This window comes from Mustela erminea, chromosome 16 (genome assembly GCF_009829155.1).
Source record: "Mustela erminea isolate mMusErm1 chromosome 16, mMusErm1.Pri, whole genome shotgun sequence".
Taxonomy (NCBI): domain Eukaryota; kingdom Metazoa; phylum Chordata; class Mammalia; order Carnivora; family Mustelidae; genus Mustela; species Mustela erminea.
In genome coordinates this window covers 20,892,152-20,909,020 of record NC_045629.1, presented here as the reverse complement: position 1 = coordinate 20,909,020, position 16,869 = coordinate 20,892,152, and the positions used below count along the sequence as shown (strand labels likewise).

Sequence of the window (16,869 nt, the reverse complement as noted above, 5' to 3'; positions counted from 1 at the left end):
GCGGGAAGCCTGCTTCTTCCTCTCCCACTCCCCCTGCTTCTCTTCCTTCTCTTGCTGTGTTTCTCTCTGTCAAATAAATAAATAAAATCTTTAAAAAAAAAAAAAAGAATCAAAATACCTGAATCTTGTGCTTTTAAAACAATTATTGAAGAGACTAAATCATAAGGCTTAGTATAAAAAAGAGGTATTTTTTTAATTGACCTGAGACATAAATTGCATTGTTAAAAGGTTTTTCAAATGTAAGTTGGTTTTGAAATAAATTTAAAAATCACTCCAATTCCATTCCGTAGTAATTTCTGTTTGTTTGGTTTTTGTTTTTTGTTTTTTGTTTTACTGATTGCTTAGTTCTGTCTTTACTTATTACAAAATTACTACAGATTTCACTTGGCAAAAATTAAATTCTAGAAAAGAAAATTCTAGAATATCACAGAATAATTGGAACTTTAATACTGACAAGCTGGAAAAGAAATGGTTTGTAGAAAGAATATATAATACAATATAGTAAAGCTATAATTTTCTCTTTAAATCTAGTTAGCAGACTTTTTCATTTTTAAGATTTTATTCAAATATCCTGGCTGACTTCCTGGACCTCTCATTTAGGTTTGTGTATATTTTTCTGATGCCATTAAAGTTGAATCTGAACCAAATATTCAACTATAGAAATGTGAATGTTTAAAATGAAGTTGTCAACTAAACTTTCAAATTTTCTGATAACCTAACTCATTAAATTCCTTATAATTAAGTCAATTTTAAATGTAAAATAATTTTTTTTAAAAACAGCCCTAAAGCCCAAAGAATATTTGCTATCCTCAGAAAATTTCACCATACAGAGAAGGTACAATTTATATGTGAGAATTATTATTTCAAAATATACATGAGAAACATCAACTTCTCATATTTTACTTGAAAGCTATATTCATCTATCAATAGCATGATTACCTTCTGGACTCTAAGATTACACAGCTGTGCTAACTGTCCTTGCTAGAATAAGAAAATAAGAAAAATGGCCCCACCTATATAACATGGCTTATTTATCAAACGTCATTCTGGGATTACTACAATGCCTGTTCCTCTCCCTTGTCTATCCTATCAAAAGAAGTAGTCCTGGCAAATAGAGTACTTCCAGGAATAACAATCATTTGAATTATAGTTCACTTCCTCTGTGTTTTAATTACATTAATGCTTTCTACCAATGCCAATTATACAATATCCACTGAATGCAGAACAATATATACATTTTGAAGAGTGAGGATGTGTGTCTGTGTGTGCGTGTGCATGTGTGTGTATTTAATTCCTGCTTCAAATAGCATATGATTTAATCATATAGAGGAGACACATGAGCCACTTTCAACACATAAAACCAAGAGTAAGTAGAAAGTAATTAAGCACATAGAGATCCAAAAGTATCCACACTGAAATCACCCTTAGCAATGATGTACACTAACAGATATCTAACAGTAGAACTAAGGTTGTCTATTTTTAAATGATTCATTGCATTTCCTCATTTCTGTCCTGGAAACTCTTGACTTCTGGGTAATTGTTGGCTCCTGAGTGCTTGCCTGGCTCTGACCCCTGTCTTGGATTGACCATGAGACTCTTGTTGCTCCTTTGCTCTTGTTCCTTTGCCTGAAATGAACTACTGTTCCTTCCTGACTTCTAGCTTCTGTGTACTTCCGGAGTCAACAAGTTCTGCACCCTGATCCCAACATCTGCCTTGGTTTTCCGAGTCCTGATTAATAACAGTGCTCCCACAATCTAGAAATGCCTGGGCCAGTAAATCACCAGCAGAACCTCTTGGAATAGCTGCACAATGGATCAGCTCAGAATCCCCCCTCTCTCATTGAGGAACCAACCAGAGTATACTTAGGTATTCGTTACAATGATACAAGCCTTGAAAGGAGTTGTGAGTTATACATGAATATCCAGTGCCTGACATAGAACAAAGACATATTAAATGATGTCCGTATTTTCCTGGGACAGTTTTATCATTTGTTTGAGACTTCAGGAAAAAAAAAAAAAAGTTTAATTACACAAAATTTCCAAACCCTCTCTTCATTCTTCCTGTAGTGAAAATCAATGGGGGGATAAAAAACACAAAAACCAAACAAAAATAAACAAAAAACAAAAACAAAAACACAAAAACCCTTTACGTTGCTCTTACAAACATGTGTGAAAAGATAGATAAATATTAGATATATTTCTATATGGACAAGAATATATTAGTTTAGGGGGAAATAATCCAAATTATATGTTAAGTAGAACAGATTCTTATAGTTAAGGAACCCAAGAATTAATATAAATGATTTTCTGAGATCCAAGCCTAGGGGCACCTGGGTAGCTCAGTCATTAAGCATCTGCCTTCGGCTCAGGTCATGATCCCAGGGTCCTAGGATTGAGCCCCACATCAGGTTCCCTGCTCAGCTGGAAGCCTGCTTCTCCCTGTCCTGTCCCTCCTGCTTGTGCTCCCTCTCTTGCTGTGTCTCTGTCAAATAAATAAATAAAGTCTTCAAAAAAAAAAAAAGAACCAATCCTAAGGTTTCACTGGAGCCTAAAGTGTGGCAGAAATTACACCTTGCTCCTCAATATTTATTTTCTACTTCTTTATATTAGTGCAGAACTCCCCAAATTTCAGCCGTACACATGGCTACCCAACTAGATAGCACATTTCCAGTCTCCCTTACAGCTGGTTCAGCCATGTAATGACGTTCTGGCCAAGGGGATGAGAGTGAAAGTGATGTGTGGAATTTGCCTCTGTCCCCTTAGAGCTGAAATGAGAAAGGGATCTGTAAGCCAGCTTCGACCATCTGGACAAGAAGACCCTCGTGTATTGGTTCTCCAACCTTCTGCACATTGGATCCACATGGAGAAACTATATAAAATACTGATGCCTGGCTCTCTCTCCTCTAGACTTTGATTTAATGGGTCCTAGGGGATGGTGGAGCAATAAGATAGAAGGAACAGGATACTCAATGACCTGATAGAGCCGAGCTGCGTACTCCTCTGAAATACTGTTAGGCAATCGAACTGAAAAATTAAATAACCAGAGCTCCAAGACAGAACACACACAAAAAAAGCCATGTTGATTACATACGGCTTTCAGAGTCACAAACAATCCGTGTTGTTTAAACTACTGTTGTTTAACCTCAGTGAAAGCAGCTGAACAAATGTTCTTATAAATATACATAACGAACACACAAATTCTGGTCTTCAGGAAAAAAATATATAGAAGCATAGGTTAAAAATAATACTGTTCTTTTTCTAACAACAAAAAAAGAAAGTTTACCAAGAGCAAAAGAGAGTGTAGTTTTAGTGTAATCCAGGGAAATCGCTGGTGAGCTTTTCATTAAAGAAAAGCTAGAAATAAATTTAAAACGTTAGGATTACTCAGTTAAGACAAAGGCAGAAAAATATATTAAAGTTTGCCAATTCATTAATAATTTGCATAAATCAGTGAAAAATTGGAAGCACAATGTAAAAATGTCAAAAAAGATGATGTTAAGACAGAGTTAAGTAAATACTGACTTATTTTTACAGGCCCATTTTTGACAGGATACCAGTTAGATTGTTTTAATAAAGAAATGGACTCTTTCTGTTTTGTTGTTCTATTATCCTCAACATGTGACTCCATGTCAATGAAATCATTGTCCAAAATGGCTGCTTCATTTCCTACCATCATATCCTCACACCACCCAGGGAGAAGGGAGAGAGTACATACTCCTCCATTATCAAGGTACACCTTGGAAGTTACCCATGCCAGTTCTGCTCACAACACAGTGCCCAGACCCTATTCATAGGCCCACACTTAACTGCAAGGGAGGCTGAGACATGCAATCTTAAGTTAGATAATCGTGTCCTGAGCTAAAACTTTTATCACTATGGAAGAAAAGAATATTGGACATTGGGAGCAATTAGAAATCTCTGCCAGACATCTTATTATTCAAGAGATACTAGAAAACCTGGCATAGAATGTTTAGAATATGCAAACATTTTTAGGAGAATAAATATATGAATACAAAAATATTCCTAAATAACATACAAAAATATATTAAAGTCACACAAAATCCAACACACAGATACACAGTGTAGAAAATGAAAATTCCCTTTGCTTCCATAATTTTAGTTCTGGGGAAATAATGAATTATTAAAGCAATCTTGGAATCTGCAAGTATGGGACTAACATCTAGGTGATAAAATGTCTTTCCATAGCTCTCCTCCAAGTGTTACTGACAGAAAAAAAAACTTTGGAATGGGAGATGTTATTTCTGGAATCCTAAGATTTCTTTCTTTGGGGCAATAGTCTCAAACAAGAAAAAAACTAGAAACCAAAGGAACATGAAAGCGAGGCCAAGGTGAAGCATTACAAGGCATCAAAGGAAAACATCCGCATTTCTTGCACAATCACTGAAAATGTGTCACCTTCTATAAAGCCTCTTCTACTGTCAAGAAGACAACTTAAATAGATAATTAAAAGAACAAAAGTAGCAAAGCAAAGTCAAACACAGATATCAACTCTTAGGCGACTCTCTCAGAGAAACAAAGTTTTAAAATAAATAAAAATGGGAGCGCCTGGGTGGCTCAGTGGGTTAAAGCCTCTGCTTTCGGCTCAGGTCATGATCTCAGGGTCCTGGGAACGAGCCCCACATCGGGCTCTCTGCTCAGCAGGGAGCCTGCTTTCCTGCCTCTCTGCCTACTTGTGATCTCTGTCAAATAAATTTAAAAAAAATTTTTTTAATAAATAAAAATGTTTACTCATTCATATTCTATATTACTGCATTTTTGCTATTAACCCAGAGAATATTTTTATGTCAGTATTCTAAATTTAACCAGATGCCGTCATTTCTAAGTATTACACCATTTAACCTTTCCAAGTGAAGGGGTTGTCTTTTAATGGAAAATACTCATTTCACATTGATGACAGAACATAATGTCCTTGGCTTAGCTATTCTCTAAAAACACAGGTCCTTTTCCATACAGTATGCTTAGCTAATGGTAAGGCTAAACTACTACAAATTTATGCATGGAATCAAAGTCTGAAGTCATCTATACTAACTAGAGATGTTTAAAAACCATAACCTCAACTTAACATATCAATTTTCTTAAAATTACAATCATTGAATTCAATGGTTGTGAATAAAATTCAATGATTGTTCATGAGAATGGGAAAAATTGAAAAAAAGTTTTTATAAGATGTCTCAGGATTTGAATGAATATACTCAACACCATTTGAAAAGTGACCCAACCATAGTTTTAAGCAAAGAAACACTTATTAAGGGGTGATTTTGAATTTGTTATTGTTTGAAGCAATAATATAATAAGTCAAAGAAATCTTGGTTTTAATATAGCTAATGCAATTATAATACACTGAGAATAAAAATTCATCTATTATGAAAAGTAAATATTATAGATAAGAATTTTAAAGAATTCATGTAAGCAGAAACAACTATTTTTAGGTCAAACTAATTTTACTCAAAACTCAAACATAAGAATTTTATTTGGAATTAAAGGATAAACCAGGAATATAATAAGAGAACACTCAACAGAACAATGCTAAAAGACAGTACTGAGAAAAAATGTAATGTTATCAAAATGTTGTCAGATAAATCAATGTTTCTTTTCAAAGAGTATGCACAGTAATTGCTGTGTGCCTTAAATGTAATAGTATAGATGTTCCACACAATTTGTGTCATGGTTTAAAAAAATGATTATGTCATTATTTCCAAGATTTGAACCTAGTCATAATATAAGAAATCAGGTGAAGCCATTTCTCTATTTTGATTTCTAAATTGATAAGTTGCATTAAGAAAGTCACATTTAAAAGAATACGTATGGGGCGCTTGGGTGGTTCATTCAGTTAAAAGCTTCTGCCTTCAGCTCTGGCTCAGATCATGATCCCATGATCCTAGGGTCCTAGGATTGAGTCGTTCCCCCCTCTACCCTCGTTGAGTTCCCTGCTTAGTAGAAGAATCTACTTCTCCCTCTCCATCTATCTCTCCCCCCTCCACTTATACTCTCTCTCCCCCACACTTTCAAATAAATAAATAAATAAAATCTTTTAAAATAATAATAAAAATAAATAAAAGAATGATTACACAAAGACAGTCAGACATCCAACATCAGACACCTGAGTTCAGTTCCCCTTACTGTTCTTGAAAGTGTATGTTTCAAATCTTTATCACTGTCTTCATAGGCCTTACTCTCAGCAAAAACAAACAAAACAGAACACAAAGAAAACAATAGTTCAATTTCATAGAAAAGTAAAGGTCATCAGGCAGAAACCTCCAACCCCCCCTCCTCTAAAATAACTCTGGGCATTGCATCCTTTGTTCCTCCCAGAGGCAAACTACTCTGCACCTTCCACAGCACACACACCCCCAACCACATCTCCCACACCCTTAACGCTCCCTCTCCTCCTCTAAGACCACACCTCCCCTGCATTCCTGAAGGCCCCTCCAGCCTCCTCAGGACCTTTCTATTAAAACTTATCTATTAAAACCTCCAGTATGCTTCCAGGCTGGAAGAGAAAGGGCCCAGAAGCAGGCTAGGTGGCCTCAACAACCACCAGACTCTATCTGTGAGGCAGGAAGAGAAAGGAAAAAGAGGAAAGCCTTACTACCTATCAGGACTGTACCTACACAACCTGATTTGAACTTGACGCCAGCCTGTGAGATATTATTAAATGTGTTTTCCAAATATGAAACCAAGAATAAAGAGGCTATGTAATTTGCCCCAAGTTACACACAGTTTGTAAGTTTCAGTGCCAGAACTTTAACCCAGGTCCTCAGATTCCCTAAACCCATGCTCTGTACCACGCACTGCACCCTACTGTCCCAGCAGGGCTGCTGGTGAGTGTGCAAAAGGAGGCACAAGGGCTATCCCAGCAGTTCCTCACATGCTACACTAAAGAAGCAGCAGAAATTTAAAAGTGTCCAAGACAGCCGGCTCACTCTTGGCGTTACAATCTACAACGATGTGTTGTTGTGGGTGTTTCGTGGCATTGAATCTTGCCAAGGATCTTCTTTATCTTCTTTATCTTCTTGCCATGGCAGTTCCTCAAACATCCCTGGACAAAAATCACCTGCTTCTGTTACTAACCTACTTCTCCCCTTGCATTTACTGACAAAGACTCAGGAGAGTTTTTCCACTGGTCTTCAGCCCTCAGCTTCCACTGGGGTCTCACCTCATTCTCTGTCAGTCTTCTGCTCACACATACTCCTGAACTAAAGCCCAATGACAGGCATTTAATTGACAAATCCAGGGGCCTTTCCAGTCTTCCCAACACCTACTTCTCAAAAGTTCTAAGGAAGACTCTCTTCTGGGTACTAGGTCCTTCCTTGGATTTCAAGAGATCACTCTCTCCTGGTTCTTTGTTTCAAACTTTGATGGCTCAGTCTGAGTCACCAGCACAGTCTACTTCTTTCTCCATCCTTCAAATGCTGGCTTTCCAAAAACCTACCCTCTGTCTATATGTCTTTTTTCCTCAAGTTCTTCCCCTTAGGGCATCTCATCCACCTGGTGACTTCAAAAAATATAAGTTAATTTCTAGAACTCTAATTTTTGCCCCAAATTCTTTCTTAACTTTCATATTTATATCTTCAAAAAGCAGCAGAATTTGCAGCCCGGTAGGTCCAAAACCAAATTCACCTTTTTCCTCCTCCCAATGCTCTTCTGCCCCTTGTATCCATCTTGTTTTCAAACTACAGGCTCAAGTTCCACACAATGTTCTCCCTTCTACAGAAACTTCCACTTCTGAAGGAACACACATACCAAAAGTTCCACCCAAGGATGTCTCCTAGTTGGTGGGTGTTTGTTTGCCTGTTTGTGGTTTGGTTTGGTTTTTATTCTGTTTTGATTTGTTTATCTTCTTCATTGCTTCTGTCTTAAATCAGACATTCCACATTTCTTACCTGGACCAATGCAATGGCAGAAGCTCCCAATGGGTAACCAGACTCCAGTCTTCATTCCTCAATCCTACTGACAGAACTCTCTTGCTGAGAAACAAAGCTTATCTCAGTAGATACTATTCTTATATTAATGGCATTATAATAAGGTACAGCTATGCAGATGAAACCATAAGACAAAAAATACATTCCTCTGTATAGGGAGTAGGCTCTGGCCATAATGATTAATATTCCAAATATCTGAATTATGAATGAACTAAGGTGTATTCACTACGAGACTCAAGACATCCTAAGGGCAGAGTCCTGAGGCCATCCTCATACATACATGTTCAAGTTAATGTTTAGAAAACAAAGCACTCCCCCAAGTCAGCCCAGGAGTAACTACCTTGGGGCTTAGGATAAAAATAGGTCTGAGTCTCCGGGACCTAAAAGATCACTTTGTTCGGAGCAGGAATCTGTATTATACAAGTTGGATTATGTTTGTGTTTCATGCTGTTTCTAGGATTACCGGCCTCTGTTCTTCCCTACTCAAGAATAATGTTTTGAAGATTATAACATGTCCCAGATTAAGAGAAGCAAGGAAAGGTCTTCTCCGTATGCTTATGTGGATTGCTGATGACCAGAGAGGTCATAGATATAGGGAATGAAGAGAAGGAATCAGGTGAAATTCAGAGACAGTGATTCAGGAAATCTTGGCCTAGTAACTTTATCCCACAAGACATCCCTTTCCAGTGTTAACTTTGGCGGTCTCAAATTTGTTTATTACTAACAGGACAGTAGGTATCCCCTCACAAGTCAGGATTCTTCAAATAGGGATGCCTGGGTGACTCAGTTAAGTGTCTGCCTTTGGCTCAGGTCATGCTCAGTGGAGAGTCTGTTTCTCCCTCTGTCCCTCTACCTGCTCATGTTCTCTCCCCCACTCTCTCTTTTAAATAGGTTAAAAAAATCTTTAAAAATAAAAAAAATTTAAAAAAAAGAATTCTTGGGGCATCTGGGTGGCTCAGCTTGTTAAGTAACTGTCTTCAGCTCAGGTCATGATTATGGAGTCCCAGGATTGAGTCCAGCATCGGGCTTGTGCTCAGCAGGGAGTCTGCTTCTCCCTCCTCATACTCTCTCTCTCTCTTCTTCTCTCATTCTCTCTCTCAAATGAATAATAAAAATAGAGAGAAAGAAAGAAAGGGAGGAAGAATTCTTAAACATACAATCCTTCTCAAACTAGACTGAACTTACTTCACCTCTTACCAATACCCAAAAGTATCCAAAGAGGATATAGAACCTATCAATTCCCATCAACAGAGAATTGTCAACATCGCCTACGCAACGTGATGCCAGCAGCCCCAAAATGTCATATAAAGGTCACACGGAACACGCTGCTCTTTCCAGATGGATAGTTAGCTGTCTTCCCATTCTGGCATATTCTCCTCATCCCTCAGAAGCTATCCTTCACCTCTTTCCCAAAGCTTCCCTTGACCCGGCACTGAAGGGGCCCCTTAATGCCTCCATGCAACTTTGCTCATAACTCTATCATTGCCTCGCCCACATGGCATTGAGGGTTAGGATGGCAGTATATGAATTTGACGGTCACACAGTTCAGCCAGTATCGCACAAACCTAAACGTAATGTGTTGAATTAGTTTATCCTTGCCTGGAAAAAGTTAGATCGTTACTGAAGGAAGTTGTTTTTGGACTCATTCAAACTGTGTGTTTGCTTTTGTTTGATTTGTTTGTTTCCCTGTGCACCTATTTACACACCACTATATTTAGGCCAAGAAAATTGTACCTAAGAGAAAAATGCACCACTCCTGTTCTCTTAGAGTTTATTATCTAGGTAAGAGGCTTTTCTAACTGCTTTAGCAAAGGCACAAATCAGAAGAAGGTGGGGCTATGCTAGGAGAGGTTCAGTGGAAAGCCTGAAGCCATCCAATTCAGTTCCTGCTCACCCTCTATGAGGGACAAACCACAGAACCCTGAAGCCAAACCACAGAACCCTGGAACCCTAGAGAGCACCATTTGAAAGAGTAAGGTGCACATATATTAACCCAAATCAGATAATAAATATGCAATTGTTTACTGTAAACTATAAAATAGCATACTAACTATTGTTGTTGTTTTGTAGACTGCAAAGTGTTCTCGCAGTCTTAAGTCAACTGAGCATGTATAAGAATATCACAGGGCACACCTGGGTGGCTCAATTGGTTAAGCATCTGCCTTTGGCTCAGGTCATGATTCCAGGGTTCAAGTCCCGCATTGGGTTCCCTGCTCCATGGGGAGTCTGCTTCTCCCTCTGCCTACCGTTCCCCCTGCTTGTGTGTGTATTTGCGCTCTCTCTCTCTCTGACAAGTAAATAAATAAAATCTTTTAAAAAATAAGAATATCATGGGAAGAAGGACTGCATGAAAAGAAAGGGAAACACCGGGGGAAGAAGTAAAGAAGAGACTCAGAGATAGAAAGTGTAAACAGGAATATCACACATGCAAAAATTAGACATTAAGGCTGACCAGTATGGGTACCTCTGTGTAGCAACTGTAGCACCAGAAGAAATAACAGTAACCATATATAGGGCCCTCCTGTAAGTCAGGGACTGGGCAGAGCCCAAAGCATCCATCATCTCATCCTTATAGCAACCTTGAGAAATGCTATTGTTTCCCCATTTTACAGATGAAGAAAATGGGGCTGGAAAAGTTTAGGAATGTGTCCAAAGTTAACTAGTATATTAGAAACAGGACTCAGATTCTGGGCTATCTGAGGTCAATGCCTAGACAGGTAACAAATTTCAACATCTTTTGTTTATGACAAGACATGTAACTCAAAGTCTTTGTCTTCATGTGCCCGCAACATGGAGGAACAGCACATTCTGATTTGCCAGGAACACCCCAGGGTTACATCTGTTTCCCAGTGTAATTATTAACAGCACTCCCTTTCAACCTCAGAAGTGTCCCATTTTAGACAAAAATGTTCAGAGCCATCCAGCCACAATGCCATAGTGAAATGTGTCTATAAGATTTTCCAGGCCCAGTGCAAAATAAAAGTGTGAGGCCTTTTGCTCAAAACCAGGGGGAAATGTGTTATTAAAGGTACCGAAATAGGGGCACCTGGGTGACTCAGTTGGTTAAGCCTCTGCCTTCAGCTCACGTCATGATCCCAGGGTCAGGGAATTGAGCCCCGCATCGGGCTCCCTGCTCAGCAGGAAGCCCGCTTCTCCCTCTCCCTCTCCTCATGCTTGTGTTCCCTCTCTCATTGTCTCTCTCTGTCAAATAAATAAAATCTTTAAAAAAATAAAAGTGGTACTGAAATATAAAGCTTTTCTCTTTCTTTCATATATTAGCTCTACTCACACTCTACTGTCCCAATGGACTTCACTTGTAAAAACACAAGTTCAAAGATAAAACGAGCACAAATTTCAAGACATTGGTAGCAGAGCTCTGAACCAAGTTCCAGGTCCTTCTGAGCATGAAGCCCAGAGCAAAGTGCAGAGCATGCACACCCATGAAGCTGGCCCTGCTCTGCTTCTGTTCACTCAGATGGGTCTGGGAAGACATCCTGATCTTGGTATGGCTTATGATTTCACAAGCACTGCACAAAATTCTGGGGAAAAACATACAAGTAAAATATGGCCTGTCTTGAAGAAGCTTACATTCTAATAGAATGAGACCAAAGTAAACACATACATATATAAGCCTCCTTCGGTGCAGGGAGAAGAAACTACAAAGCAGTGAGCACTGTTGACTGGGATGGGGTAGGGGGGACAGCAGAGAGGACAGGTTTATGAAGTTGCCTGAAGAAACGGAGCCCTGAAAGCCCAGTGAGAATACAAAAGGATAGAAGGGCTAGCAAGAAACAAAAGAAGCCAGAGATCCCATGGGAAGAGAGAATCACTCTATATACCAGCTCTCTGTGGGGTGGGAGTGGGGAAAGTTGTTCTCGCTTTAAAAAATGAAAGGGTTGGAAATGAGAACAAAAAGGAATTAGAAGTAGAAAAGATCTTAGGGGTACCTGGGTGACTCTGTCAGTTAAGCATCTGACTTAAATGCTCAGGTCTTAGTCTCAGAGTCCTAGAATCAAACCCCAGTCAGGCTCCCCTTAGCAGGGAGTCTGCTTCTCCTTTTCCTTCTCCCTCTGCCTCTCCCCTGGTTCATGATCATGTGATCTTTTTCTTTCTCTCTCAAATAAAATTTTTAAAAATCTTTAAAAGAAAAAGAAGTATAAAAGATCTTAGTATGAAAAGTTTTTCCCTTCAGGTCATATGATCATTTAATCAAGAGAAAAAATACCATTTTGTTTGATTATTTATGGGCTTGAAGTAAAAAATAAGTTCTTGATAAAACTAAAAATCCATTTTATATCTCTTCATAATAAAGATAAGTGTTACCCTTCATGCGTGTTAATGGCTGAAACAATGACAGAAATCTAAAACAATGACTAACCTAACAAATATTTATATTTGACTTAGAAATGCGCTATCAGATTTTTTACAACAAATGTGCCCCTTATCTAATACTTGTGTTAACTTTTTTTAAAAATCACTTTTATGGTTTGTCTACATTTCTTATCAGTCCTTCAAGATGGGACTCCTAGAAAAAGAACTGCCAGGCCAAAGAGTTTGAATATTTTTAAAGCTTGGTATATTATTAGCTTACGCTAGAGTTAGGACTAGATTGACTACATCAACAGAAGGTGACCAAGTAATAATACATGCGTATTCAGTGTTACTATAAATAATAATAAAAAAATAAATACTCAGAAAAGAAAATCTAAACGTGTATTACAAGTAGATCTGAGGCTTTCAATGATTATGATTAAAAAGAAGTCAGGGTAAACTTTTGTTTAGGATGACAGGCCAATTAGTGTGTTTGTGTGTGTGTGAACAGTTTGTGCATAAGTATGGGACGTATGTGCACAAAATAATGGGCAAAGAAAAATAAAAGTGGAAGAGTCCATAATTTATGAATGAAATAAGAAGAAAGAAATCATTAAATGAACTACTTGTAAATAGGTACATATAATTTATTTTAACCTCCCACAATTTCTTTTTTTTTCTTTTTTTTTTAAGATTTTATTTGTTTATTTGTCAGAAAGAAAGATCACAAGCAGGAGAAGCAGCAGGCAGAGAGAGAAGCAGGCTCCCTGCTCAGCAAAGACTCCAATGTGGGGCACAATCCCAGGACCCTGGGATCATGACCAGAACCAAAGACAGATGCTTAACCAACTGAGCCACCCATGTGTCCCCTCCCACAATTTTTTACCCAACTCTATCTAGCAATAAGTTTTCAACTTTAATAATCAAGTCATATATTAAATAAATTTTAATAATCAACTCATATATTAAATAAAGATCAACAAATTGGTTTTTGATGTAGATTAGGTTATCTATTTCTGCAATTCAGGACTCTGCACAGTACTTTTTTCAAATACCTCTAGAAAGAAGTAACTAATACAGTTTAAGTAGTGGCTCAGATTTTTCAAAAGTCAAAGGACTTTGTTACCAATGAAGTTTCATGAAAGGCAAATCTAAAGCTATTAAAAGTCAAATCTCCACCTCACATCAGTCAGAATGGCTAGTATCAAAAAAAAAAAAAAAACAAAAACAAAAACAAAAAATAACAAGTGTTGGTAAAGACATGGAGGAAAGGAAACCCTCATGCACTGTTGGCGGTAATGTAAATTTGTGGGGCCCTTATGGAAAATAGTACGGAAGTTCCTCAAATAACTAAAAATAGAAGTGTCATATGATCCGTAACTCCAGTTCTGGGCGTTTGTCTGAGGAAAATGAAAACACCAATTCAAAAAGATATATGTACACCTATGTTTGTTGCAGCATTATTTACAGTATGTAAGCAACTTAAGCGTCCATCTATAGATCAATTGATCTAGAAGATGTAGTATGGAATAGAATATGAAATTCACAATGGAATATTACTCAGCCATTAAAAAGCATTAAATCTGACCATTTGTGACAACACAGATTGACAGTATTATGCCAAGTGAAGTAAGTCAGACAGAAAGGCAACATATAATTTCATTTACAGTGGAATCTAAAAAACAAAACAAGCAAACATATAACAAAAAGAGAAACAGATTCATAAACACAGAGAACAAACAAGTAGTTGCCAGCAGGGAGGGTGGTGGGGGGTAAGTGAAACAGACGAAGAGGATTAAGAGGTACACACTTCTGATTATAAAATAAGTCATAGAAACATACAACATAGGGAATATAGTCTATAACATTGTAATAACTTTGTAAAAAAAAAAAGTCAAATCTTAAAACCATGCTTTTTTGACATTGCTGCATGGAAGTGTACAACAATCCAATTTATCATCAATTACCCATATATTCTCAAATATCTAAATATTTCCAAAGAATGTGGCCCCAGGTACACTCAGTATACCTGAGTATACTGATTTTAATTTGAGAAGTCAACCAGAAGTCAGTCTGTGTTGAAACATTGTTCTCTCCTTCTTGATATAGCAAAGAAGTGAATTCCTCTACCATAATTATAAGCAGAAAGTTTACATCTTACAGAACACTGAGCTCGAAGTTTTGGCCTTTGAAACATTTCCCTTTGGACCAGGAGGGCATGCAACACGGAGGTGGAAGGAGCAGAAGGTTTGAAGATGTGAATTAGATTGCAAAGGCTAAGAGCTCCTCAGTCCTATGCTCTCCCAGGCATCTGGGTGGAAAGCAGTCAATACTCAAACTCTTTTGTCTTTGCAACAATGAATAGAAAAAAAATTCAATTTCTGAGTGATGTCTCAGAAGTTTCTTTCACTCAGTTTTGCCCCTTCTGGCTCTAAAATGAATGAAACGTTTCCAGAGCAGGCTTCCAATACGTCAAGCTGAAACTTTGAAACAAAGTTCCTGCCAGTTCTTTCTATGAAATCTTTTTTAAGTTTTTTTGACACTAGTTTTATCATACTGCTCTCCTGGGCTCAGTGTGAACAGAGAATCCAGAAGCTGAGCGGGGGGCAAATTTAAACCAGGGATGGAGGATGGGGGTAGGAGACGGCAGGGCTAGTACAGGGTGAGCACCACAGGTGGCTTTAATATCCAACAGCTGCTAGAGATCATAACCCCACTGCTCGTTCTCTACCCGCCGCCAGAATCCTGTGTTTTAAAGATTATTGTAACTAAAGGGACTTCGCTGCCATCTAATCTGAATAATGAACTCAAGCTCCAAAACAATCAAGGATTTTTTTTTTTCTTTTAACTAAATGTACCTGAATGTAGTAGACTGAGTTTAATCACCAAGTCAAAGTCTTAAAATCCCAGGGGAAGAGGAGAAGAGGGTAAAAAAAAATTACACAAGGCAGCCAGCCGGGGACGGGGTAAAGAGTGAGGAAAGATGGGGTAAGCAGGGATTCCCGGGACAAGTCTTCTCCCATTGGAGCTAACTTTTCAAGCCCGCATATGTCCAAGGCCCTGGCAAACTTATTCCGTGTCCAGGCGTGAAACAGTCCCGCCCGGGGTCCACGCGCGGGCGAGCAGAGTGTCCGTGCGCGGGTTCATGGTCCCGCGATGCCGGGAGCGGTGCCCCGAGCGGTGCCCCGTCCCCCCGCAGACAATGCCCCGCGCCGGCGGCCGCTCCGGGATCCGCGCCCCGCGCCGCCCGCCACACCCTGCGTCGCCGCGCGGGGACACACTCACCGACACCAGGAACTCCAGCGTGCCCACATAGTCCCGCTCGGTCTTCTGGAGCTCGCTGAGCACGCACACGCGCAGGCGAAGCTGTTTCTCCAGGTCCTTGGCGCTCTCGGCTCGGCAGTCCCCGCGGCTCTCGTCCGTCATGGTGGGCGGCGGGACGCAGGGCTGCTGTGCTGCGCGCTATCCCGCGCGCCAACCGGTGCCCGGCCCCGCGCCGGCCAGAGGGGAAAGTTGCTGCCTCCGAGAAGCCCGAGGAGGTACGGGCGACTTTACATGCTGGGGAGAGGCTGGGTTGGTGGGAGACGAGAGGGCGCTCGCTGGAACTCCGGCGGGGGAGGCGCGAGGCTCTGGGCAGACAACTCCCGGGAGAGGTGGCCCCGGCCCGGGACCTGCACGCCGAGCCCCGCGGCTGCGGCCTCACGCGGCCTGGGCTGGGGGGGAGGCAGCTCCGACAGCCACAGCGGTGACTTGGACATTAATCAAATGCTTTGTATCCATGTGACTCCGACCCTTTACCCTTCGCCAAATCTCAGGAAAAAGGAAACAACCCTGGGGAAGTGTGTTGCATGCCAGCTAACTAAACACACACACACACACACACACACACACACACACACGGAGTCAGCACTTGAGTTGGAACTAATTGGAGATTCCCAAACCTAGGAGGACGTACTCCAAGACACAGCTCGAGGGTTGCTTCTATGACTCCCGCCTATTGTTTAGCTTTAATGTGTTTTGTACAAATCCTGAAAGCAAAGACACAAGTCCCCACGATTACATAACTGGATGGGAACAAAACAACCATGGTATTGACCCTCCCATCTTTGAAAAGAAACACATTGATTTTTGGTTTTGTTTGGGCACAAAATAGGTTTGCTTTTAAAAGGCCCCCAACCGAGAATAATTCACCAGGCAGATACCCTCCTGCCTGCGCTTGGAAAGTCAATTAGCATAATAAATGAAGACACTATGGGAAAGTGACAGCCCTGGCCCAAACAGCAGACTCCAGATAGAATGAGCATCCCCATTGCACTGTGCTGTTTTGGAGGGATGCTTTGCATGCCTATGACTTTTTTCCAATAGCAAGATAATATGAAATTCAATCACAGGCAAAAATACTTGTGCCAATTTCGTTTCTAAGAGCTGCTATGATTTAACAGTGTCACTAAATGAGCAGCTTTGTCTAAAGCTCTTATTGAGTGGTTATCAAAAGATATGTAGATACACATAAAGGTATATAGATACAGATATATTCTTAGGATTTGAAAAAGGAGAGAAACACAGAGCATGTCCTGATTGGAATGTGTATATTTATTGCCTTTTCTCACTTGGA

The 16,869-nt window shown here is 39.6% G+C and overlaps 1 protein-coding gene across 6 annotated transcripts in view; it reads right to left on the bottom strand.

Annotated features, from left to right (window-relative positions):
- The window catches only part of PREX2 (phosphatidylinositol-3,4,5-trisphosphate dependent Rac exchange factor 2), a 337,813-nt gene extending 321,566 nt beyond the window's left edge, over positions 1 to 16,247 (bottom strand). For 3 of the 6 annotated variants that reach the window (XM_032316155.1, XM_032316156.1, XM_032316153.1), the window contains exon 1: positions 15,540 to 16,247. In XM_032316155.1, the coding sequence (XP_032172046.1) occupies positions 15,540 to 15,680 (141 nt within the window). In that variant the 5' untranslated portion in view covers positions 15,681 to 16,247. The remainder of the gene's footprint in view (positions 1 to 15,539) is intronic. The other 3 variants (XM_032316150.1, XM_032316151.1, XM_032316154.1) reach the window with 1 other exon arrangement.
- Between the last annotated feature and the right edge of the window lie 622 nt (positions 16,248 to 16,869).